This window comes from Staurois parvus, unplaced genomic scaffold, assembly GCF_062004578.1.
Source record: "Staurois parvus isolate SC_StPar_1 unplaced genomic scaffold, SC_StPar_1.0 ptg002292l, whole genome shotgun sequence".
In the NCBI taxonomy this organism is placed as follows: Eukaryota; Metazoa; Chordata; class Amphibia; order Anura; family Ranidae; genus Staurois; species Staurois parvus.
This window is the reverse complement of record NW_028320088.1, coordinates 125,502-152,598: the sequence shown is the minus strand read 5'-3', so window position 1 is coordinate 152,598 and position 27,097 is coordinate 125,502. Positions and strand designations below refer to the sequence as shown.

Sequence of the window (27,097 nt, the reverse complement as noted above, 5' to 3'; positions counted from 1 at the left end):
ATCCCTCCTCTCTGCTCCCTCCATTCTCGGAGTACCTACCTCTTCTCTCGTCTCTCCTCATCCCTCCTCTCTGCTCCCTCCATTCTCGGAGTACCTACCTCTTCTCTCTCTTGTCTCTCCCCATCCCTCCTCTCTGCTCCCTCCATTCTCGGAGTACCTACCTCTTCTCTCTCTTGTCTCTCCCCATCCCTCCTCTCTGCTCCCTCCATTCTCGGAGTACCTACCTCTTCTCTCTCTTGTCTCTCCCCATCCCTCCTCTCTGCTCCCTCCATTCTCGGAGTACCTACCTCTTCTCTCGTCTCTCCTCATCCCTCCTCTCTGCTCCCTCCATTCTCGGAGTACCTACCTCTTCTCTCTCTTGTCTCTCCCCATCCCTCCTCTCTGCCCCCTCCATTCTCGGAGTACCTACCTCTTCTCTCGTCTCTCCTCATCCCTCCTCTCTGCCCCCTCCATTCTCGGAGTACCTACCTCTTCTCTCGTCTCTCCTCATCCCTCCTCTCTGCCCCCTCCATTCTCGGAGTACCTACCTCTTCTCTCTCTTGTCTCTCCCCATCCCTCCTCTCTGCTCCCTCCATTCTCGGAGTACCTACCTCTTCTCCCTTCTCACACTTGTTGGACTCCCTTCTGCCTGAATCCCACCCAGCGCTCACATCTTTCACCCCCTGGGGACACCCCTCACATGGCCTGTCCCCCCAGCCCCCGCCCACACCCTCCTCTCCTCTCCTCTCCTCCATTACCTGGAATTGTCAGAACATCTCCCTCTCCTCCCCTGGAAGTCTCTTCCCCCATCCTCCAGAGGGTGATCAGATATTTATCCTCCATTTCCCGCACCCCCCCCCCCACACACACAGATACTCTCACCAGTCACCGGATAAATATTTGCAGCTCTGCGAAAGCCAAAATCTCCGGGTTCTGATCTCCAATATTCTCTCCAAGTTTCAGGGTTGCGCCCGGCACCTCCTCTGCCTGCTCCTCCTCCTCCTCTTCATTCCAAGTACCCCCCCAGTAGGTCCTTCCACGGCTGTCAGATCCACTTGGACCGCTGTCAGGGTCGGGGACCCTTCTTTTTGCACCTTGGTGACATCCAGCCAGGGAGGGGTTAAGCCGGGAAGCTTATGATAACAAGGCTTTTGTCACTGAGTCAGGGGAAGGAAAGAAGGAAGCCTGCCTCCGGATAATCGGAATTTCTGTGCCCCCAGCCACTTCCAGCAGCTACGATCTCATGGATGGGAGCGAAGAGACTCGGCGGACGTCAACCGGTTAGCGCCGCCTTGGATGTCTCTCTGTGATCGCTCCCTGGCCAGCGCTACTCTCCGCTGAATCTTTGGAAGAAAGCGCGGAGCGGCTCAAGAAGTGCCCCTTCTTCTCGGCGTATGGGGAAGAGTCGAGCCAGGAGCCTCTAGAAAATGCTTGGGAGGTGGGTGCTGGTGTTCCTGGCCAGTTGGGTGGTTTGCCGCTGCACTCCAGAAGCCCAGAACCTGACCATCGCGGTGCTGCTGCCCAAAACCAACACCTCGTACCCGTGGGCGCTGCCCAGGGTCGGTCCCGCCATCCAGATGGCCGTGGACCGCGTCAACGCCGACCCCGGCCTCCTCCCGGACTTCCACCTCTGGGCGGTTTACGGCGACACCGAGGACAAGCACAAGAGGTGCTCCGAGTCGGCCGCCCCGGTGACCGCCGTGGACATGCAGTTCATCTACCACCCGTACGTCTTCCTGGGACCGGCGTGCATTTATTCGACCGCTCCGGTGGTCCGCTTTACCGAGCACTGGAAGGTCCCCCTGATCACGGCCGGAGCTTCGGCCATTGGGTTCGGAGACAAGGATGAGGAATACAAATACATCACCAGGACCGGGGTTGTCCACTCCAAGCTGGCCCAGTTTTTGATGCACATCCACCAGCAGTACAACTGGAGCAGTCGTGCCATGCTGCTGTACAGCGACGACAAGGACGACCGTGCCTGCTACTTCACCATCGAAGGAGCCTTCGTGGAGCTGCCCAAGTTCAACAATATGACCGTGGTGGACATGAACATGAAAGAGGGCGAAATGATCAACCACACCTCCATCATCCAGGACATCAAGCAGAAAGGGCGCAGTGAGTAACAACTTGCCATCTTCGTTTGCCAACTTGTGGGGGGGGGGAGGTGAATGATGATGCAACACCAACAGGTCACTCTAACAACTACATGTAGGCTTCTTGGAGACCTACAAGTCCATTCAGGGTTGTAGACCACAAGCAGTTGTCCAGGACATCAAGCAGAAAGGGCGCAGTGAGTAACAACTTGCCATCTTCGTTTGCCAACTTGTGGGGGGGGGAGGTGAATGATGATGCAACACCAACAGGTCACTCTAACAACTACATGTAGGCTTCTTGGAGACCTACAAGTCCATTCAGGGTTGTAGACCACAAGCGGTTGTCCAGGACACCAAGCAGAAAGGGAGCAGTAGATAAAAACTTGCCAACTTTGGAGGGGGGATGATGATGATGCGACACCAACAAGTTGCTCTGAGGGCTACGTGTAGGCTTCTTGGAGACCTACAAGTCCATTCAGGGTTGTAGACCACAAGAGGTTGTCCAGGACATCAAGCAGAAAGGGCGCAGTAGATAAAAACTTGCCATCTTTGTTCGCCAACTTTGGAGGGGGGATGATGATGCGACACCAAGTTGCTCTGAGGGCTACGTGTAGGCTTCTTGGAGACCTACAAGTCCATTCAGGGTTGTAGACCACAAGAGGTTGTAGATGTACAAGTCCCAGGTAAACATGGACCTGTGCAGAACTAGAACTCTCAGCATGCAAATAGCCATCTTGTAGATTGGGGTCTCCAAACTTTCTACACACAGGGCCAGTTTACTGTCCTTCAGACTTTAGGGGGGGCTGGACTGTGACCATTGGGAGTAGAAAATGGCACAGGGGTAGTGGTCAGCGGGAGTAAAAAAAAAAATTACATAGAACCTGTAATCAGTAGGGAGTAGAATCATGCCCTATTGTTGGTGTCAGTGGGAGGAATAGTGCCCTATCATTGGTGCCAGTGGGAGGAATAGTGCCCCATCATTGGTGTCAGTGGGAGGAATAGTGCCCCATCATTGGTGTCAGTGGGAGGAATAGTGTCCCATCATTGGTGTCAGTGGGAGAAATAGTGCCCCATCATTGGTGTCAGTGGGAGGAATAGTGCCCCATCATTGGTGTCAGTGGGAGGAATAGTGCCCCATCATTGGTGTCAGTGGGAGGAATAGTGTCCCATCATTGGTATCAGTAGGAGGAATAGTGCCCCATCATTGGTGTCAGTAGGAGGAATAGTGCCCCATCATTGGTGTCAGTGGGAGGAATAGTGTCCCATCATTGGTATCAGTGGGAGGAATAGTGCCCCATCATTGGTGTCAGTGGGAGGAATAGTGCCCCATCATTGGTGTCAGTGGGAGGAATAGTGTCCCATCATTGGTATCAGTGGGAGGAATAGTGCCCCATCATTGGTGTCAGTGGGAGGAATAGTGCCCCATCATTGGTGTCAGTGGGAGGAATAGTGTCCCATCATTGGTATCAGTAGGAGGAATAGTGCCCCATCATTGGTGTCAGTAGGAGGAATAGTGCCCCATCATTGGTGTCAGTGGGAGGAATAGTGTCCCATCATTGGTGTCAGTGGGAGGAATAGTGCCCCATCATTGGTGTCAGTGGAGGAATAGTGCCCCGTCATTGGTGTCAGTAGGAGGAATAGTGCCCCATCATTGGTGTCAGTGGGAGGAATAGTGTCCCATCATTGGTGTCAGTGGGAGGAATAGTGCCCCATCATTGGTGTCAGTGGAGGAATAGTGCCCCGTCATTGGTGTCAGTGGAGGAATAGTGCCCCGTCATTGGTGTCAGTAGGAGGAATAGTGTCCCATCATTGGTGTCAGTGGGAGGAATAGTGCCCCATCATTGGTATCAGTGGGAGGAATAGTTCCTGACTATTTCCAGCATGCAGATAGCCATCTTGTGGACCACAAGCCCGCTCCAGGTTGCAGATCCACAAGCCCACTCCGCGTTGTAGACCACAAGCCTGCTCCGGGTTGCAGACCACAAGCCCCCTCTTGGTTGTAGACCACAAGCCTGCTCCGGGTTGCAGACCCACAAGCCTGCTCCGGGTTGCAGACCACAAGCCCGCTCTTGGTTGTAGACCACAAGCCCCCTCTTGGTTGTAGACCACAAGCCCGCTCCAAGTTGTAGACCACAAGCCCGCTCCGGGTTGCAGACCACAAGCCCGCTCTTGGTTGTAGACCACAAGCCCCCTCTTGGTTGTAGACCACAAGCCCGCTCCAAGTTGTAGACCACAAGCCCGCTCCGGGTTGCAGACCCACAAGCCCGCTCCGGGTTGCAGACCACAAGCCCCCTCTTGGTTGTAGACCACAAGCCCCCTCTTGGTTGTAGACCACAAGCCCACTCTTGGTTGCAGACCACAAGCCCACTCTTGGTTGCAGACCACAAGCCCGCTCCATGTTGCAGACCACAAGCCCGCTCCGGGATGCAGACCACAAGCCCGCTCCGGGTTGCAGACCACAAGCCCACTCTTGGTTGCAGACCACAAGCCCACTCTTGGTTGCAGACCACAAGCCCACTCTTGGTTGTAGACCACAAGCCCACTCTTGGTTGCAGACCACAAGCCCACTCTTGGTTGCAGACCACAAGCCCACTCTTGGTTGCAGACCACAAGCCCGCTCCATGTTGCAGACCACAAGCCCGCTCCGGGTTGCAGACCACAAGCCCGCTCTTGGTTGCAGACCACAAGCCCACTCTTGGTTGCAGACCACAAGCCCACTCTTGGTTGCAGACCACAAGCCCACTCTTGGTTGCAGACCACAAGCCCACTCTTGGTTGCAGACCACAAGCCCACTCTTGGTTGCAGACCACAAGCCCACTCTTGGTTGTAGACCACAAGCCCGCTCCGGGTTGCAGACCACAAGCCCACTCTTGGTTGCAGACCACAAGCCCACTCTTGGTTGCAGACCACAAGCCCGCTCCGGGTTGCAGACCCACAAGCCCCTCCGGGTTGCAGACCACAAGCCCACTCTTGGTTGCAGACCACAAGCCCACATCGGGTTGCAGACCACAAGCCCCCTCTTGGTTGTAGACCACAAGCCCCCTCTTGGTTGTAGACCACAAGCCCCCTCTTGGTTGTAGACCACAAGCCCGCTCCGGGTTGCAGACCACAAGCCCGCTCCGGGTTGCAGACCACAAGCCCGCTTCAGGTTGCAGACCACAAGCCCACTCTTGGTTGCAGACCACAAGCCCGCTCCAGGTTGCAGACCACAAGCCCACTCTTGGTTGCAGACCACAAGCCCGCTCAAGGTTGTAGACCACAAGCCCCCTCTTGGTTGTAGACCACAAGCCCCCTCTTGGTTGTAGACCACAAGCCCCCTCTTGGTTGCAGACCACAAGCCCGCTCCGGGTTGTAGACCACAAGCCCCCTCTTGGTTGTAGACCACAAGCCCCCTCTTGGTTGTAGACCACAAGCCCCCTCTTGGTTGTAGACCACAAGCCCCCTCTTGGTTGTAGACCACAAGCCCGCTCCGGGTTGCAGACCACAAGCCCGCTCCGGGTTGCAGACCACAAGCCCGCTCCGGGTTGCAGACCACAAGCCCGCTCCGGGTTGCAGACCACAAGCCCGCTCCGGGTTGCAGACCCACAAGCCCCCTCTTGTTTGCAGACCACAAGCAGTCACGCAGAGGTCAACCTTTGCCTCAGATTACATTTTTGTGGATGGAGAACCATTTCAGCAGCTTGGCCACCTGTGTTCAGGCTGGTCAACGAAAACCAACGAAAAAAAAGTCCCAGCACGCTGGAAAATGTTTTCCGGAATTTTCCAGCACGCTGTATGTCGCATCCGATTTTCAGTCTGTAGACCAGCTTCTTTGCCGTGATTCTTGAAATGTTCGTAGAAAGGTCACCATGGCGGTTGATCGGTTGTAGATCAGCCCATTGCGGGTGGGGGGGGCGGGGTCAAGGGTCAATCACGGCGATTGTATTGTTGTGGGCGGCCCCTCGGCAGGAATTGCGCGGTTCTGCTTCTCTGCCTGGTAACTGAATTCACATTGATGGAGAGAGAAATTAACTTTTGGCGGTTAAGAAGACATTAATGTTTAATGCCGCGGATCCTTCGCTTGTCGCCTCCCGGGGAAGGGCGCCCGAGGCCGGCTCTGCGTGCCGCCATTGGCTGCGGGTTGTGAATTCTGCGCTGGGGGAGGGGGATAGGTTGTCGGTGACACGGGGAAAAGGTGTGGCAGGCCAAGGATTGGACATTTAATGAGTCCGAATATCTGCTGGAGGAGTCGAGGATCAGCAAAATTCCTCAGGGACAGGCGGCCGCCGCGTGTCTGCAGGAGTGGAAAGGCGGAATCATAGGGGCGGGGCATTCTGTAGAACTGCAAATCCCAGCATGTGCCTTTCCTGGTGGCTACTCCAGGACTACAACTCCCAGCCAGCTCATTGTCATGTAGCAGAACCACAAGTCCCAGCACACCTACAACAGCAGCAGGACTACAAATCCCAGCACGCCCATAGACCCTCTGAGGAACTAAGAATCCCAGCAATCCTGCCGACCTATATACACAGCAGGACTAGAAAACCCAGCATGCCCATAGACCCGCTGTAGAACTAAGAGTCCCAGCACACCTGAACACCTATATACACAGCAGGGCTACAAATCCCAGCATGCCCATAGACACACTGTAGAACTAAGAGTCCCAGCACAACTGCAGACCTATACCAGGAGATGGACTACAAATCCCAGCATGCCCATAGACCCATTGTGGAACTAACAGTCCCAGCACACCTGAGAACTATAAAAGCGGCAGGACTACAAATCCCAGCATGCCCATAGAACCACTAGTCCTAGCAGACCTAAAAATGTAGCAGTACTGCAAATCCCAGCATGCCCATAGACCCGCTGTGGAACTAAAAGTCCCAGCACACCTGAAGACCGATAAAAACGGCAGGACTACAAATCCCAGCACACCTACAGACCAGCAGTAGAACGAGTCTCTGCAGGCCCATAACAGGAGCAGGACTACAAATCCCAGCACGCCCATAGACCCGCTGTAGAACCACAAGTCCCATAACACCTGCAGACCTATAAAAGAGGAAGGACTACAAATCCCAGCACACCTACAGACCTATAAAAAGAGGAAGGACTACAAATCCCAGCACACCTACAGACCTATAAAAAGAGGCAGGACTACAAATCCCAGCACACCTACAGACCTATAAAAAGAGGCAGGACTACAAATCCCAGCACACCTACAGACCTATAAGAGGCAGGACTACAAATCCCAGCACACCTACAGACCTATAAAGAGGCAGGACTACAAATCCCAGCACACCTGCAGACCTATAAGAGGCAGGACTACAAATCCCAGCACACCTGCAGACCTATAAGAGGCAGGACTACAAATCCCAGCACACCTGCAGACCTATAAGAGGCAGGACTACAAATCCCAGCACACCTACAGACCTATAAGAGGCAGGACTACAAATCCCAGCACACCTGCAGACCTATAAGAGGCAGGACTACAAATCCCAGCACACCTGCAGACCTATAAGAGGCAGGACTACAAATCCCAGCACACCTACAGACCTATAAGAGGCAGGACTACAAATCCCAGCACACCTGCAGACCTATAAGAAGAGGCAGGACAACAAATCCCAGCACACCTACAGACCTATAAGAAGAGGCAGGACTACAAATCCCAGCACACCTACAGACCTATAAGAAGAGGCAGGACTACAAATCCCAGCACACCTGCAGACCTATAAGAGGCAGGACTACAAGTCCCATAACACCTGCAGACCTATAAGAGGCAGGACTACAAATCCCAGCACACCTACAGACCTATAAGAAGAGGCAGGACTACAAATCCCAGCACACCTACAGACCTATAAGAGGCAGGACTACAAATCCCAGCACACCTACAGACCTATAAGAAGAGGCAGGACTACAAATCCCAGCACACCTGCAGACCTATAAGAGGCAGGACTACAAGTCCCATAACACCTGCAGACCTATAAGAGGCAGGACTACAAATCCCAGCACACCTACAGACCTATAAGAAGAGGCAGGACTACAAATCCCAGCACACCTACAGACCTATAAGAAGAGGCAGGACTACAAATCCCAGCACACCTACAGACCTATAAGAGGCAGGACTACAAATCCCAGCACACCTACAGACCTATAAGAGGCAGGACTACAAGTCCCATAACACCTGCAGACCTATAAGAGGCAGGACTACAAGTCCCATAACACCTGCAGACCTATAAGAAGAGGCAGGACTACAAATCCCAGCACACCTACAGACCTATAAGAGGCAGGACTACAAATCCCAGCACACCTGCAGACCTATAAGAAGAGGCAGGACTACAAATCCCAGCACACCTGCAGACCTATAAAAGAGGCAGGACTACAAATCCCAGCACACCTACAGACCTATAAGAGGCAGGACTACAAATCCCAGCACACCTACAGACCTATAAAAGAGGCAGGACTACAAATCCCAGCACACCTACAGACCTATAAAAGAGGCAGGACTACAAATCCCAGCACACCTGCAGACCAACTGTAGAACCACGAGTCCCTGCAAGCCCATAACAGGAGCAGGACTACCAATCCCAGCATGCCCATAGACCCGCTGTGGAACCACAAGTTCCAGACTGATAGCAGCAGGACTACAGAGCACACCGCACACCCGTGGACTCGTTGTGGAACTACAAGTCCCAGGCTGAACACAGACCTATTGCAACCTATAAATCCGTTCACGGCCGCAGACCCCCCGGTCCGCTCAGAGCCCCAGACCTGTGGAACTACAAGTACCAACGTGCAAACAATCGATGAACTACAAAGTGGAACTACAAGTGCCAGCACACCGCGCTGTCCTACGTGAAGCAGAGGATGCTGGGACTTGTAGTTCCGTGGCTGCTAGCAAGCATAGTAGATGGTAGCTGTACGGGAGATTGTACAATCAGATTGTATGGTGTATGGTCAGCCTAGAGGTATTAATTTTTATGAACGTTTCGGTCACATATTGGGACTTCTGCACAATCGCCGACCTGAAACCGAGCGACTTCATTGCGTCGGACGGAAATCCGAGGTGGCGGCTGAATAAGCGCCATAACCTAGAACTTGGCACGGTCTCGGTTTTTGTGACGATGTCGGCGTGGAGACGCTCGGATCCGCGGTTACTGCCGCCCCCCGGGTGCTGCCCTGCCCACCGCGCTCAGGTCATGAAGGAGTTAAGTGGCAGTTCGGGGGAGTCAGCCGCTTGCGGATCCAGTGAATGAATAACCAACGGCCATTCCCGGGAGCCATTTTCTAACATACGCTGGGAAGGTGGAAGAGCGGGGGAGGGGGGGACGGGCACAGAAGCTTCCTCTGCCAACGGGCAAAGCGCCAGATGTAGAGTTATAGACTCATTGTTGCCGAACAGGCACAGCCCCGAGCCAGCCTCCCCCACCCCCATCCGGGGGAGAGAGTCACCAATGACAGAAAACCCTCAACTGGCATCCCAGGTCTCCTCTTCACCTGTGTCTGGAGATCTGGACCTTCACCTGTGTCCGGAGATCTGGACCTTCACCTGTGTCCGGAGATCTGGACCTTCACCTGTGTCTGGAGATCTGGACCTTCACCTGTGTCTGGAGATCTGGACCTTCACCTGTGTCTGGAGATCTGGACCTTCACCTGTGTCTGGAGATCTGGACCTTCACCTGTGTCTGGAGATCTGGACCTTCACCTGTGTCTGGAGAATCGGACCTTCACCTGTGTCCGGAGATCTGGACCTTCACCTGTGTCCGGAGATCTGGACCTTCACCTGTGTCCGGAGATCTGGACCTTCACCTGTGTCTGGAGATCTGGACCTTCACCTGTGTCTGGAGATCTGGACCTTCACCTGTGTCTGGAGATCTGGACCTTCACCTGTGTCTGGAGAATCGGACCTTCACCTGTGTCCGGAGATCTGGACCTTCACCTGTGTCCGGAGATCTGGACCTTCACCTGTGTCTGGAGATCTGGACCTTCACCTGTGTCTGGAGATCTGGACCTTCACCTGTGTCTGGAGATCTGGACCTTCACCTGTGTCTGGAGATCTGGACCTTCACCTGTGTCTGGAGATCTGGACCTTCACCTGTGTCTGGAGATCTGGACCTTCACCTGTGTCTGGAGATCTGGACCTTCACCTGTGTCTGGAGATCTGGACCTTCACCTGTGTCCGGAGATCTGGACCTTCACCTGTGTCTGGAGATCTGGACCTTCACCTGTGTCTGGAGATCTGGACCTTCACCTGTGTCTGGAGATCTGGACCTTCACCTGTGTCTGGAGATCTGGACCTTCACCTGTGTCTGGAGATCTGGACCTTCACCTGTGTCTGGAGAATCGGACCTTCACCTGTGTCCGGAGATCTGGACCTTCACCTGTGTCCGGAGATCTGGACCTTCACCTGTGTCCGGAGATCTGGACCTTCACCTGTGTCTGGAGATCTGGACCTTCACCTGTGTCTGGAGATCTGGACTTTCACCTGTGTCTGGAGATCTGGACCTTCACCTGTGTCTGGAGATCTGGACCTTCACCTGTGTCTGGAGATCTGGACCTTCACCTGTGTCTGGAGATCTGGACCTTCACCTGTGTCTGGAGATCTGGACCTTCACCTGTGTCTGGAGATCTGGACCCTCACCTGTGTCCGGAGATCTACACCTTCACCTGTGTCTGGAGATCTAGACCCTCACCTGTGTCCGGAGATCTACACCTTCACCTGTGTCTGGAGATCTGGACCTTCACCTGTGTCTGGAGATCTGGACCTTCACCTGTGTCTGGAGATCTGGACCTTCACCTGTGTCTGGAGATCTGGACCTTCACCTGTGTCTGGAGATCTGGACCTTCACCTGTGTCTGGAGATCTGGACCTTCACCTGTGTCTGGAGATCTGGACCTTCACCTGTGTCTGGAGATCTGGACCTTCACCTGTGTCTGGAGATCTGGACCTTCACCTGTGTCCGGAGATCTGGACCTTCACCTGTGTCCGGAGATCTGGACCTTCACCTGTGTCTGGAGATCTGGACCCTCACCTGTGTCCGGAGATCTACACCTTCACCTGTGTCTGGAGATCTAGACCTTCACCTGTGTCCGGAGATCTGGACCTTCACCTGTGTCCGGAGATCTGGACCTTCACCTGTGTCCGGAGATCTGGACCTTCACCTGTGTCCGGAGATCTAGACCTTCACCTGTGTCCGGAGATTTGGACCTTAACCTGTGTCCAGAGATCTAGACCTTCACCTGTGTCTGGAGATCTGGACCCTCACCTGTGTCTGGAGATCTACACCTTCACCTGTGTCTGGAGATCTGGACCCTCACCTGTGTCCGGAGATCTACACCTTCACCTGTGTCCGGAGATCTGGACCTTCACCTGTGTCCGGAGATCTGGACCTTCACCTGTGTCCGGAGATCTGGACCTTCACCTGTGTCCGGAGATCTGGACCTTCACCTGCGTCCAGAGATCTAGACCTTTACCTGTGTCTGGAGATCTGGACCCTGACCTGTGTTTGGAGAACCGGACCTTCACCTGTTTCTGGAGAACTGGGCCTTCACCTGTGTCCAGAGATCTGGACCTTCACCTGTGTCCAGAGATCTGGACCTTCACCTGTGTCCAGAGATCTGGACCTTCACCTGTGTCCAGAGATCTGGACCTTCACCTGTGTCCGGAGAACAGGACCGGACCTTCACCTGTGTCCGGAGAACTGGACCTTCACCTGTGTCCAGTGAACTGGACCTGCACCAGTTTCCAGAGAACCAGACAAGACCTTCATCTGAGTCTGGAGAACCAGTTCAGACCTTCACCTGTGTCCGGAGCTCTACACAGGAACCTCGCATGTCTCCTCTTCACCTGTGTCTGGAGAACCGGACCTTCACCTATGTCCAGAGATCTAGACCTTCACCTGTGTCTGGAGAACCGGACCTTCACCTGGGTTTGGAGAACTGGACTGGACCTTCACCTGTGTCCAGAGTTTTTTATAGGAACCTCACAGGTCTCCTCTTCACCTGTGTCCAGAGATCTGGACCTTCACCTGTGTCTGGAGATCTGGACCTTCACCTGTGTTTGGAGAACTGGACCTTCACCTGTGTCTGGAGAACTGGACCTTCACCTGGGTTTTAAGAACTGGACCTTCACCTGGGTTTTAAGAACTGGACCTTCACCTGTGTGTCTGGATCTCTTTAGAAGAACCTCTTAGATCTCCTCTTCGTGTGGGTCCAGAGCCCCATTAATTGGATAGAAATCTGTCATTTTGGAACACCTTGTGAGTATGGAGATCCGAAGCCCGGCCAGCCCAGGGACTGGAAATGAGATCTGCTGGAAAGGATTGCGTGTTTGTGGGTCTCCCGTGTCGCGGAATGAAGCGGGATAATGCCATGTATGGGCGAGGAGCTCGGGAACGCAATGTTTTCCTGGCTGGAAATGTCAGATCTCGTCTGTCACGTTTTATCTGAAGATCGATTTCTGTGTCATAAATCTGATGAATTATGTTGATTGTATTTCACCTAATCAGTCATCTGGATTAAACCGGCAACCAAGACAAAATCAGGGGAACGTGTACGAGGAAGGACCTTCATATGTGTACGAGGAAGGACCTTCATAGGTGTACGAGGAAGGACCTTCATGTGTGTACGAGGAAGGACCTTCATATGTGTACGAGGAAGGACCTTATATGTGTACGAGGAAGGACCTTATATGTGTACGAGGAAGGACCTTCATATGTGTACGAGGAAGGACCTTATATGTGTACGAGGAAGGACCTTCATATGTGTACGAGGAAGGACCTTATATGTGTACGAGGAAGGACCTTCATATGTGTACGAGGAAGGACCTTATATGTGTACGAGGAAGGACCTTATATGTGTACGAGGAAGGACCTTCATATGTGTGTGAGGAAGGACCTTCATATGTGTACGAGGAAAGACCTTCATATGTGTACGAGGAAGGACCTTCATATGTGTACGAGGAAGGACCTTCATATGTGTACGAGGAAGGACCTTATATGTGTACGAGGAAGGACCTTATATGTGTACGAGGAAGGACCTTCATATGTGTACGAGGAAGGACCTTATATGTGTACGAGGAAGGACCTTCATATGTGTACGAGGAAGGACCTTCATATGTGTACGAGGAAGGACCTTATATGTGTACGAGGAAGGACCTTATATGTGTACGAGGAAGGACCTTATATGTGTACGAGGAAGGACCTTCATATGTGTGCGAGGAAGGACCTTCATATGTGTGCGAGGAAAGACCTTCATATGTGTGCGAGGAAAGACCTTCATATGTGTACGAGGAAGGACCTTCATATGTGTACGAGGAAGGACCTTATATGTGTACGAGGAAGGACCTTATATGTGTACGAGGAAGGACCTTATATGTGTACGAGGAAGGACCTTCATATGTGTACGAGGAAGGACCTTATATGTGTACGAGGAAGGACCTTCATATGTGTACGAGGAAGGACCTTATATGTGTACGAGGAAGGACCTTATATGTGTACGAGGAAGGACCTTCATATGTGTACGAGGAAGGACCTTCATATGTGTACGAGGAAGGACCTTATATGTGTACGAGGAAGGACCTTATATGTGTACGAGGAAGGACCTTCATATGTGTACGAGGAAGGACCTTCATATGTGTGCGAGGAAAGACCTTCATATGTGTACGAGGAAGGACCTTATATGTGTACGAGGAAGGACCTTATATGTGTACGAGGAAGGACCTTCATATGTGTACGAGGAAGGACCTTCATATGTGTACGAGGAAGGACCTTCATATGTGTACGAGGAAGGACCTTATATGTGTACGAGGAAGGACCTTCATATGTGTACGAGGACGGACCTTCATATGTGTACGAGGAAGGACCTTCATATGTGTGCGAGGAAAGACCTTCATATGTGTACGAGGAAGGACCTTATATGTGTACGAGGAAGGACCTTATATGTGTACGAGGAAGGACCTTCATATGTGTACGAGGAAGGACCTTATATGTGTGCGAGGAAGGACCTTATATATGTACGAGGAAGGACCTTATATATGTACGAGGAAGGACCTTCATATGTGTACGAGGAAAGACCTTCATATGTGTACGAGGAAGGACCTTATATGTGTACGAGGAAGGACCTTATATGTGTACGAGGAAGGACCTTCATATGTGTACGAGGAAGTACCTTCATCTGTGTACGAGGAAGTACCTTCATCTGTGTACGAGGAAGGACCTTCATCTGTGTACGAGGAAGGACCTTCATATGTGTACGAGGAAGGTCCTTCATATGTGTACGAGGAAGGACATAATATGTGTACGAGGAAGTACCTTCATCTGTGTACGAGGAAGGACCTTCATATGTGTACGAGGAAGGACATTCATATGTGTACGAGGAAGGACATTCATATGTGTACGAGGAAGGTGCTTCATATGTGTACGAGGAAGGACCTTCATGTGTGTACGAGGAAGGACCTTATATGTGTACGAGGAAGGACATTCATATGTGTACGAGGAAGGACATTCATATGTGTACGAGGAAGGACCTTCATATGTGTACGAGGAAGGACATTCATATGTGTACGAGGAAGGACCTTCATATGTGTACGAGGAAGGACCTTCATATGTGTACGAGGAAGGACCTTCATATGTGTACAAGGAAAGACCTTCATATGTGTACGAGGAAGGACCTTATATGTGTACAAGGAAGGACATAATATGTGTACGAGGAAGGACCTTCATCTGTGCACGAGGAAGGACCTTATATGTGTACAAGGAAGGACATAATATGTGTACGAGGAAGGACATTCATATGTGTACGAGGAAGGTGCTTCATATGTGTACGAGGAAGGACCTTCATGTGTGTACGAGGAAGGACCTTCATATGTGTACGAGGAAGGACCATATTTAAGGCTTTTTATTTTTTTCTTAGACATTAATTATTAAGACTCAAACATCTCATAGCTTGCAGTACGTCTCCCTCGAATGACACGTTCATCACGGTGACTGGGGCTCCACCAAGGGGTGCCAACCTTCAGCTGTAGGGACCTCTCAGAAGGCCGTCGGGTACATGGGTTCAGGTGGTCCTAGCAGTGGTGGGACTTCTCTAATATCGGAAGTGGTGAGACTTCTCTAATATCGGAAGTGGTGGGACTTCTCTAATATCGGAAGTGGTGGGACTTCTCTAATATCGGAAGTGGTGGGACTTCTCTAATATCACAAGTGGTGGGACTTCTCTAATATCGGAAGTGGTGGGACTTCTCTAATATCACAAGTGGTGGGACTTCTCTAATATCGGAAGTGGTGGGACTTCTCTAATATCGGAAGTGGTGGGACTTCTCTAATATCGGAAGTGGTGGGACTTCTCTAATATCACAAGTGGTGGGACTTCTCTAATATCGGAAGTGGTGGGACTTCTCTAATATCGGAAGTGGTGGGACTTCTCTAATATCGGAAGTGGTGGGACTTCTCTAATATCGGAAGTGGTGGGACTTCTCTAATATCGGAAGTGGTGGGACTTCTCTAATATCCGAAGTGGTGGGACTTCTCTAATATCGGAAGTGGTGGGACTTCTCTAATATCGGAAGTGGTGGGACTTCTCTAATATCGGAAGTGGTGGGACTTCTCTAATATCACAAGTGGTGGGACTTCTCTAATATCGGAAGTGGTGGGACTTCTCCAATGTCCGAAGTGGTGGGACTTCTCCAATGTCCGAAGTGGTGGGACTTCTCCAATGTCCGAAGTGGTGGGACTTCTCCAATGTCGGAAGTGGTGGGACTTCTCCAATATCGGAAGTGGTGGGACTTCTCTAATATCACAAGTGGTGGGACTTCTCTAATATCACAAGTGGTGGGACTTCTCTAATATCACAAGTGGTGGGACTTCTCTAATATCGGAAGTGGTGGGACTTCTTTAATGTCGGAAGTGGTGGGACTTCTCTAATATCGGAAGTGGTGGGACTTCTCTAATATCGGAAGTGGTGGGACTTCTCTAATATCGGAAGTGGTGGGACTTCTCTAATATCGGAAGTGGTGGGACTTCTCTAATATCGGAAGTGGTGGGACTTCTCTAATATCGGAAGTGGTGGGACTTCTCTAATATCGGAAGTGGTGGGACTTCTCTAATATCACAAGTGGTGGGACTTCTCTAATATCGGAAGTGGTGGGACTTCTCCAATGTCCGAAGTGGTGGGACTTCTCCAATGTCCGAAGTGGTGGGACTTCTCCAATGTCCGAAGTGGTGGGACTTCTCCAATGTCCGAAGTGGTGGGACTTCTCCAATGTCGGAAGTGGTGGGACTTCTCTAATATCAGAAGTGGTTGGACTTCTCTAATATCGGAAGTGGTGGGACTTCTCCAATATCCGAAGTGGTGGGACTTCTCCAATATCCGAAATGGTGGGACTTCTCTAATATCACAAGTGGTGGGACTTCTCTAATATCGGAAGTGGTTGGACTTCTCTAATGTCGGAAGTGGTTGGACTTCTCTAATGTCGGAAGTGGTTGGACTTCTCTAATATCGGAAGTGGTTGGACTTCTCTAATATCGGAAGTGGTGGGACTTCTCTAATATCGGAAGTGGTGGGACTTCTCTAATATCGGAAGTGGTGGGACTTCTCTAATATCGGAAGTGGTGGGACTTCTCTAATATCGGAAGTGGTGGGACTTCTCTAATATCGGAAGTGGTGGGACTTCTCTAATATCGGAAGTGGTGGGACTTCTCTAATATCGGAAGTGGTGGGACTTCTCTAATATCGGAAGTGGTGGGACTTCTCTAATATCGGAAGTGGTGGGACTTCTCTAATATCGGAAGTGGTGGGACCGGAGGGAGGGAGAAGGGGCATCCCCAGCAGTAGGTGGCACCGTGGCTCTGAAGTAGATCTAGAAGAGGTTTGAAGACCCTCCGGCACCTGAGTGTTTCTCTTGTCACATCTGGGTGGAGGTTAGACAAATTTTGGAGGTGGTTTGGGAGTTTAGGTCAGGATCAAAGGGGAGTTAGGAGGTTGGGTCAGGATCAGAGGGGAGTTAGGAGGTTAGGTCAGGATCAGAGGGGGGTTAGGAGGTTGGGTCAGGGTCAGAGGGGAGTTAGGAGGTTAGGTCAGGGTCAGAGGGGAGTTAGGAGGTTAGGTCAGGGTCAGAGGGGAGTTAGGAGGTTGGGTCAGGGTCAGAGGGGGGTTAGGAGGTTGGGTCAGGATCAGAGGGGAGTTAGGAGGTTGGGTCAGGATCAGAGGGGGGTTAGGAGGTTGGGTCAGGATCAGAGGGGGGTTAGGAGGTTGGGTCAGGATCAGAGGGGAGTTAGGAGGTTGGGTCAGGATCAGAGGGGAGTTAGGAGGTTGGGTCAGGATCAGAGGGGAGTTAGGAGGTTGGGTCAGGATCAGAGGGGAGTTAGGAGGTTGGGTCAGGATCAGAGGGGAGTTAGGAGGTTGGGTCAGGATCAAAGGGGAGTTAGGAGGTTAGGTCAGGATCAGAGGTGGGTCAGTTGTTTAAGTCAGTATTGAGAAGGTAAGTCAGTTTCAAAGATGAGATAAAACTCTAGGACTATATCAGAGGGGAGTTGGGAGGTTAGGTCAGTATTGAGGAAGAATTGAGAAGATAGGTCAGTATCTGAGATGAGTTGGAGTGTCGGGACTATATCAGAGGGGAGTTGGGAGGTTAGGTCAGTATTGAGAAGATAGGTCAGTATCAGAGGTGGGTTGGAGTGTTGGGACTATATCTGAGGAGAGCTGGGAGGTTAGGTCAGTATTGAGGATGGATTGGGAAGATAGGTCAGTACTGAGGTAGAATTGAGAGGATAGGTCAGTATCAGAGGGGAGTTTGGAGGTTAGGTTAATATTGAGGAAGAATTGGGAGGGTAGGTCAGTATCTGAGATGAGTTGGAGTGTGGGGACTATATCAGAGGGGAGTTGGGAGGTTAGGTCAGTATTGAGGAAGAATTGAGAAGATAGGTCAGTGTTTGAGATGAGTTGAAGTGTTTGGAGTATATCAGATGGGAGTTGGGAGATTAGGTCAGGATCCAGAGGTAGGTCAGTTGTTAAAGACAGTATCGAGGATGAACTGATTGGACAAGTTAGTATCTGAGATGAGTTGGAATGCTACGGCTTTATCAGAGAGGAGTTAGGAGGTTAGGTCAGGATCAGACATGGGTTGGTTGTTTAAGTCAGTATTGAGGAAAAATTGAGAAGATAGGTCAGTATCTGAGATGAGTTGGCGTGTGGGGACTATATCAGAGGGGAGCTGGGAGGTTAGGTCAGTATTGAGAAGATAGGTCAGTATCAGAGGTGGGTTGGAGTGTTGGGACTATATCAGATGGGAGTTGGGAGGTTAGGTCAGTATTGAGGATGGATTGGGAAGATAGGTCAGTACTGAGGAAGAATTGAGAGGATAGGTCAGTATCAGAGGGGAGTTTGGAGGTTAGGTCAGTATTGAGACTGAATTGAGATGATAGATCAGAATCTGAGATGAGTTGGAGTGCCAGGAATATATCAGAGGGGGGTTGGGAGGTTAGGTCAGTATTGAGGAAGAATTGAGAAGATAGGTCAGTTTCAGAGATGAGATGGAATGCTAGGACTATATCAGAGGGGAGTTGGGAGGTTAGGTCAGTATTGAGGAAGAATTGAGAAGATAGGTCAGTATCAGAGGTGGGTTGGAGTGTTGGGACTATATCAGAGGGGAGTTGGGAGGTTAGGTCAGTATCAAGGATCCATTCTGTAGTGAGAACAGTAACTAAAGGCAAGAAGTCTACAAGCTTGGGGGGGTGTTAGAACCTCTGCACATCATTTGGGAGGAGACACATAACCTGGTGATTGAGGTGTCACCGGGGCAGGAAGTGAGGTGGGATTTCCTCTGAGGGGACATATGGGAAGTCGGTGTCTTGGGACTGGTGCAGTCCATGAGGTGTGCTTCAGTGCGCGTCCCCGCGGAATGTTCATCAGCGAGCGCGTTCCCCCGCATGTCGGATCTACAGCCGGAGGAGAAATGCTGACATAAGCGGCCAATGGGGACACGTCCTAGAAGTCACATGCAGGAAGGAAGCCCCTTCGCTGACACTCTGACAGCTGCTTCCTGGGGAAGGGTTGGGGCAGCACGGTGTCATGGTGTCATGGCTGCCACCATTAACCCATAACCAGCCATGTGAGAAGTAACCTGCCAATCCCTGGACCCGGGCTCCGAAAATCCCAACCTCACTGTCCTGTCCGGCCTACAATGTCCTTGTTGCCGAAACCCACATTGACCTAGTCTCCTAATTCACCTCCAGTACTCAGCTAACCTCCCAACCTACCTCCAGTACTCCCCTAACCTCCCAACCTACCTCCAGTACTCCCCTAACCTCCCAACCTACCTCCAGTACTCCCCTAACCTCCCAACCTACCTCCAGTACTCCCCTAACCTCCCAACCTACCTCCAGTACTCCCCTAACCTCCCGACCTACCTCCAGTACTCCCCTAACCTCCTTATCCATTTCATAGACTACTCAGACCCATGGCTTATATTGCTCCATCCACAGAAATTCATTCTATACCGACCTAACCTCCCAACTCTCCTCCAACACCGACCTAACCTCCCAACTCTCCTCCAATACCGACCTAACCTCCCAACTCTCCTCCAATACCGACCTAACCTCCCAACTCTCCTCCAATACCGACCTAACCTCCCAACTCTCCTCCAATATCGACCTAACCTTCCAACTCTCCTCCAATACCGACCTAACCTCCCAACTCTCCTCCAATACTGACCTAACCTCCCAACCCACCTCCAATACCGACCTAACCTCCCAACTTTCCTCCAATACCGACCTAACCTCCCAACTCTCCTCCAATACTGACCTAACCTCCCAACTCTCCTCCAATACCGACCTAACCTCCCAACCCACCTCCAATACTGACCTAACCTCCCAACCCACCTCCAATACTGACCTAACCTTCCAACTCTCCTCCAATACCGACCTAACCTCCCAACTCTCCTCCAATACTGACCTAACCTCCCAACTCTCCTCCAATACTGACCTAACCTCCCAACCCACCTCCAATACTGACCTAACCTCCCAACCCACCTCCAATACTGACCTAACCTTCCAACTCTCCTCCAATACCGACCTAACCTCCCAACTCTCCTCCAATACTGACCTAACCTCCCAACTCTCCTCCAATACTCATCTAACCTCCCAACCCACCTCCAATACTGACCTAACCTCCCAACCCACCTCCAATACTGACCTAACCTCCCAACTCTCCTCCAATACCGACCTAACCTCCCAACTCTCCTCCAATAACTCTCCTCCAATACTGACCTAACCTCCCAACCCACCTCCAATACTGACCTAACCTCCCAACTCTCCTCCAATACTGACCTAACCTCCCAACCCACCTCCAACATTTGCCTGCACTCTGATCACATATATGATAGGGACCTAACCTCCCAACTAACTTGTAATGCTGTCCCACATACCCTACCATGTGTGATCCTGACCTAACCACCCAGCAATTGCAGACTGGATGATAGAGCTATTACCGGACATTCCGTTGCCGTCTCATATTGGCGCCCATCACCCCGTCTCTCCACGGATCGTCCCCGCCTCTGTTGTACAATAAAGATTTATGGGTTTAATTAGGGGGAGGCGGCATTTCCTCAATCTCCTCCCCCAGGGATCAGACTATACATTGTAATTTTGTAGAAGGAGGAGGAGTCATTTCCTCAGTCTCTCCTCCCCTGGTGATCAGACTATGGAAGGTCAATATCCGGGTTGGAAGGTTAGGTCATTATCGAGGATGAATTGGGAGGTAGGTCAATATCTGGGTTGGGAGGTTAGGTCAGTATCCAGGTTGGAAGGTTAGGTCAGTACTGAGGATGAGTTGGGAGGTTAGGTCAGTGTCGGGGATGAGTTGGGAGGTTAGGTCAGTGTTGAGGATGAGTTGGGAGGTTAGGTCAATATCTGGGTTGGGAGGTTAGGTCAGTATTGAGGATGAGTTGGGAGGTTAGGTCAGTACTGAGGATGAGTTGGGAGGTTAGGTCAGTACTGAGGATGAGTTAGGAGGTTAGGTCAGTGTTGAGGATGAGTTGGGAGGTTAGGTCAGTGTTGAGGATGAGTTGGGAGGTTAGGTCAGTACTGAGGATGAGTTGGGAGGTTAGGTAAGTGTTGAGGATGAGTTGGGAGGTTAGGTCAGTGTTGAGGATGAGTTGGGAGGTTAGGTCAGTGTTGAGGATGAGTTGGGAGGTTAGGTCAGTGTTGAGGATGAGTTGGGAGGTTAGGTCAATATCTGGGTTGGGAGGTTAGGTCAGTGTCGGTGATGAGTTGGGAGGTTAGGTCAGTACTGAGGATGAGTTGGGAGGTTAGGTAAGTGTTGAGGATGAGTTGGGAGGTTAGGTCAGTGTTGAGGATGAGTTGGGAGGTTAGGTCAGTGTTGAGGATGAGTTGGGAGGTTAGGTCAGTGTTGAGGATGAGTTGGGAGGTTAGGTCAATATCTGGGTTGGGAGGTTAGGTCAGTGTCGGTGATGAGTTGGGAGGTAGGTCAGTATCCAAGTTGGAAGGTTAGGTCAGTATTGAGGATGAGTTGGGAGGTTAGGTCAGTACTGAGGATGAGTTGGGAGGTTAGGTCAATATCTGGGTTGGGAGGTTAGGTCAGTGTCGAGGATGAAGCTCCATGGATGTATGATGTCCGGGATACCTCTGATCTTCTGGAAGACCTCTTCCTTTTCCTCATCACTCATTGGCTGGTGGCCCCAGGACGCAGTGTTTGGTGGCCCTGGGACTCGGTGTTTGGTGGCCCCGGGACGCAGTGTTTGGTGGCCCCAGGAGACGGTGTTTGGTGGCCCCGGGACTTGGTGTTTGGTGGCCCTGGGACGCTGTGTTTGGTGGCCCTGGGACGCGGTGTTTGGTGGCCCTGGGACTCGGTGTTTGGTGGCCCCGGGACGCAGTGTTTGGTGGCCCTGGGACTCGGTGTTTGGTGGCCCCGGGACGCAGTGTTTGGTGGCCCCAGGAGATGGTGTTTGGTGGCCCCGGGACGCAGTGTTTGGTGGCCCCGGGACGCAGTGTTTGGTGGCCCCGGGAGACGGTGTTTGGTGGCCCCGGGATGCTGTGTTTGGTGGCCCGGGACGCGGTGTTTGGTGGCCCCGGGATGCAGTGTTTGGTGGCCCCAGGACGCGGTGTTTGGTGGCCCCGGGACGCGGTGTTTGGTGGCCCCGGGACGCGGTGTTTGGTGGCCCCTCTCTCTCTAGGTGGTGGTAGGACTCTCCAGGACGGTCTCTGAGGTCCCGGGACCTGCCCTCCTTCCGGAACGTTCTGGGCTGTGCAGGATCGCTCGGTCAGGTGACCAGCCAATTATAGTATCTCCAGATCCGCCCCCCAAACTGTCCTCATCGATCCGCCGGCCGTCCTAGAACCCGCGCACAAGGCATTATGGGAAATCTGAGCTCGTTATCAAGTCTCTCGGCTCCCGATCAATATTCTGATTGTTCTGGAAATCCAATTACTTTTGTTCTCTTATGTGGGGGGGCATTTTACACCTTACCCCCCCCCCCAAAACATAGACAAACCTCAAAACTAACCCTGGACCCCCCTCCCCCCCCCACCCCGCGGCCGCGCTGCCAGAGTGAAGCGACAGACGAGACCCGCGGAGAGTTCTTCAACTGACGACTCCAATTAATTACAGGAACGCCGCGCCGCCTCCGATCGACTTCCGTACCGAATCAATGCCAATTACCCCGACACCCCCCCCCCTCGGTGCTCCTGAATCTGCCCCCCCCCCTTGGTGCTTATGGATCTGACTCCCCTCGGTGCTCCTGGATCCCCCCCCTTCTGGGTGCTCCTGGATCCCCCCCTTCTCAATGCTCCTGGATCCCCCCTCCTCCTCAGTGCTCCTGGATCCCCCCCCCTTTCTCTGTGCTCCTGGATCCCCCCCCCTCCTTGGTGCTCCTGGATCCCCCCCCTTCTGAGTACTCCTGGATCCCCCCCTTCTCAATGCTCCTGGATCCCCCCCCCTCCTTAGTGCTCCTGGATCCCCCCCCCTTTCTCTGTGCTCCTGGATCCCCCCCCCTCCTTGGTGCTCCTGGATCCCCCCCCCTTCTCGGTGCTCCTGGATCCCCCCCCTTCAGTGCTCCTGGATCCCCCCCCCCGGTGCTCTTGGATCCCCCCCCTTCTCGGTGCTCCTGGATCCCACCCCTCCTCAGTGCTCCTGGATCCCCCGTGGTGCTCCTAGATTCCCCCCCCCTTCTCGGTGCTCCTGGATCCCCCTTCCTCAGTGTTCCTGGATCCCCCCCCCGGTGCTCCTAGATCCCCCCCTTCTTGGTGCTCCTGGATCTCCCCCTCAGTGCTCCTGGATCTCCCCCTCAGTGCTCCTGGATCCCCCTTCCTCAGTGCTCCTGGATCCCCCCCCCCCAGTGCTCCTGGATCCCCCCCTCCTAATTTTTATTAATTAGAGGGAATATTTCCTTATCAAACAGAAAAGAATAATCACAAAACATGTTAATTCTCCATTCCTGTCCGAATGTCACCAGAAGATCATTATCAATATTATTATATACATTGTATCATTTATATATATATACAGCACCTCCCAGAAGTGACCCCCCCCCGGACTGTATACAATGTATATATATATATATCTCCCAGAAGTGACCCCCCCCCCGGACTGTATACAATGTATATATATATACAGCACCTCCCAGAAGTGAGCCCCCCCCCCCCCGGACTGTATACAATGTATATATATATATACCTCCCAGAAGTGACCCCCCCTCCCCCGGACTGTATACAATGTATATATATAGTATCCCCCAGAAGTGACCCCCCCTCCCCCGGACTGTATACAATGTATATATATATATATATATATATCTCCCAGAAGTGAGCCCCCCCTCCCCCGGACTGTATACAATGTATATATATATATATATATATATCTCCCAGAAGTGAGCCCCCCCCTCCCCCGGACTGTATACAATGTATATATATATATATATATATATCTCCCAGAAGTGAGCCCCCCCCTCCCCCGGACTGTATACAATGTATATATATATATCTCCCAGAAGTGACCCCCCCTCCCCTGGACTGTATACAATGTATATATATATATATCTCCCAGAAGTGAGCCCCCCCTCCCCCGGACTGTATACAATGTATATATATATATCTCCCAGAAGTGACCCCCCCTCCCCCGGACTGTATACAATGTATATATATAGTATCCCCCAGAAGTGACCCCCCCTCCCCCGGACTGTATACAATGTATATATATATATCTCCCAGAAGTGACCCCCCCTCCCCCGGACTGTATACAATGTATATATATATATCTCCCAGAAGTGACCCCCCCTCCCCCGGACTGTATACAATGTATATATATATATCTCCCAGAAGTGAGCCCCCCCCCCGGACTGTATACAATGTATATATATATATCTCCCAGAAGTGAGCCCCCCCTCCCCCGGACTGTATACAATGTATATATATATATCTCCCAGAAGTGAGCCCCCCCCCCGGACTGTATACAATGTATATATATATATATATCTCCCAGAAGTGACCCCCCCTCCCCCGGACTGTATACAATGTATATATATAGTATCCCCCAGAAGTGACCCCCCCTCCCCCGGACTGTATACAATGTATATATATATATATATCTCCCAGAAGTGACCCCCCCTCCCCCGGACTGTATACAATGTATATATATATATATATCTCCCAGAAGTGACCCCCCCCTCCCCCGGACTGTATACAATGTATATATATAGTATCCCCCAGAAGTGACCCCCCCCCCGGACTGTATACAATGTATATATATATATCTCCCAGAAGTGACCCCCCCTCCCCCGGACTGTATACAATGTATATATATATATCTCCCAGAAGTGACCCCCCCTCCCCCGGACTGTATACAATGTATATATATAGTATCCCCCAGAAGTGACCCCCCCCTCCCCCGGACTGTATACAATGTATATATATATATATATCTCCCAGAAGTGACCCCCCCCTCCCCCGGACTGTATACAATGTATATATATAGTATCCCCCAGAAGTGACCCCCCCTCCCCCGGACTGTATACAATGTATATATATATATCTCCCAGAAGTGACCCCCCCCCCCGGACTGTATACAATGTGTATATATATATATATCTCCCAGAAGTGACCCCCCCCCCGGACTGTATACAATGTATATATATATATTGTTCTGTAACCCTCTCCTTGTGAAGTAATTGTCGGCTCAGAGGCACCTCGGTGGGTTTTGGCGCTCAGCGCTGCACTAGAAAGGTATTGGTGATCTGAGCCGGGACATATGGGACGCTACCCCTGGGGGGTGGTAACAGATGGTAGAATTGTACGGGAAGCACACAAACCCGGGACAGCTCCATCACGGGGGGGGGGGGGGGAGGAAACGACATTCCGCTGGATAGATATTACCGCCCAACCGCGCCAACTGTTACCTATGAGAGCGCAAGTCCCATGGATCCATGGACTTCACTGACACCGATGGGTGACACCCAGTCTTCTCACAAACTTCCTCCCCATTCACAGGACATAGAAATGACTGAACCCCCCCCAGGTTCCCCCTCCCCCCTCCTCTGTAATGTTAGGGAGGGGGCGGGGGAATTCATGTTTGCCATTATGAAGCCTGTCTGTACTGTGCTGGCAGATCTCATTAACAGGTAATGACACCATCAATGGGGCACTTTTCTTCCTACTGACACCATCCATGGGGCACCTTTCTTCCTACTGACACCATCAATGGGGCACCTTTCTTCCTACTGACACCATCCATGGGGCACCTTTCTTCCTACTGACACCATCAATGGGGCACCTTTCTTCCTACTGACACCATCCATGGGTCTTCTTTCTTCCTACTGACACCAATGATGGGGCACGTTTCATCCTACTGATACCATTGATGGGGCTCCGTTCTTCCCAATGACACCATCAATGGGGCACCTTTCTTCCTACCGACAACATCAATGGGACACCTTTCTTCCTACTGACACCATCAATGGGGCATCTTTGTTCCTACTGACACCATAATTGGGGCACTTTTCTTCCTACTGACACCATCAATGGGGCACCTTTCTTCCTACTGACACCAATGATGGGGCTCCGTTCTTCCCAATGACACCATCCATGGGGCACCTTTCTTCCTACTGACACCATCAATGGGGCACCTTTCTTCCTACTGACACCATCAATGGGGCTCCTTTCTTCCTACTGACACCATCAATGGGGCTCCTTTCTTCCTACTGACACCATCAATGGGGCTCCATTCTTCCTACTGACACCATCAATGGGGCACCTTTCTTCCTACTGACACCATCAATGGGGCACCTTTCTTCCTACTGACACCATCCATGGGGCACCTTTCTTCCTACTGACACCATCCATGGGGCACCTTTCTTCCTACTGACACCATCAATGGGGCTCCTTTCTTCCTACTGACACCATCAATGGGGCTCCTTTCTTCCTACTGACACCATCAATGGGGCTCCATTCTTCCTACTGACACCATCACTGGGGCACCTTTCTTCCTACTGACACCATCAATGGGGCACCTTTCTTCCTACTGACACCATCCATGGGGCACCTTTCTTCCTACTGACACCATCAATGGGGCTCCTTTCTTCCTACTGACACCATCAATGGGGCTCCTTTCTTCCTACTGACACCATCAATGGGGCTCCATTCTTCCTACTGACACCATCAATGGGGCACCTTTCTTCCTACTGACACCATCAATGGGGCACCTTTCTTCCTACTGACACCATCCATGGGGCACCTTTCTTCCTACTGACACCATCCATGGGGCACCTTTCTTCCTACTGACACCATCAATGGGGCTCCTTTCTTCCTACTGACACCATCAATGGGGCTCCATTCTTCTTACTGATACCATCGATGGGGATCCTTTCTTCCTGCTGATACCATCGATGGGGCACCTTTCTTCCTACTGACACCATCAATGGGTCTCCTTTCTTTCCATTGACACCATCCATGGGGCACCTTTCTTCCTACTGACACCATCCATGGGGCACCTTTCTTCCTACTGACACCATCAATGGGGCACCTTTCTTCCTACTGACACCAT

At 51.8% G+C, this 27,097-nt stretch overlaps 1 protein-coding gene across 1 annotated transcript in view; it reads left to right on the top strand.

Annotated features, from left to right (window-relative positions):
* The first annotated feature begins 1,147 nt into the window (after positions 1-1,147).
* Positions 1,148-27,097, top strand: part of LOC149431327 (atrial natriuretic peptide receptor 1-like) — an 88,196-nt gene continuing 62,246 nt past the window's right edge. The window contains exon 1 of the mRNA XM_089665661.1: positions 1,148-2,097. Within this exon, the coding sequence (XP_089521787.1) occupies positions 1,407-2,097 (691 nt within the window). The 5' untranslated portion in view covers positions 1,148-1,406. The remainder of the gene's footprint in view (positions 2,098-27,097) is intronic.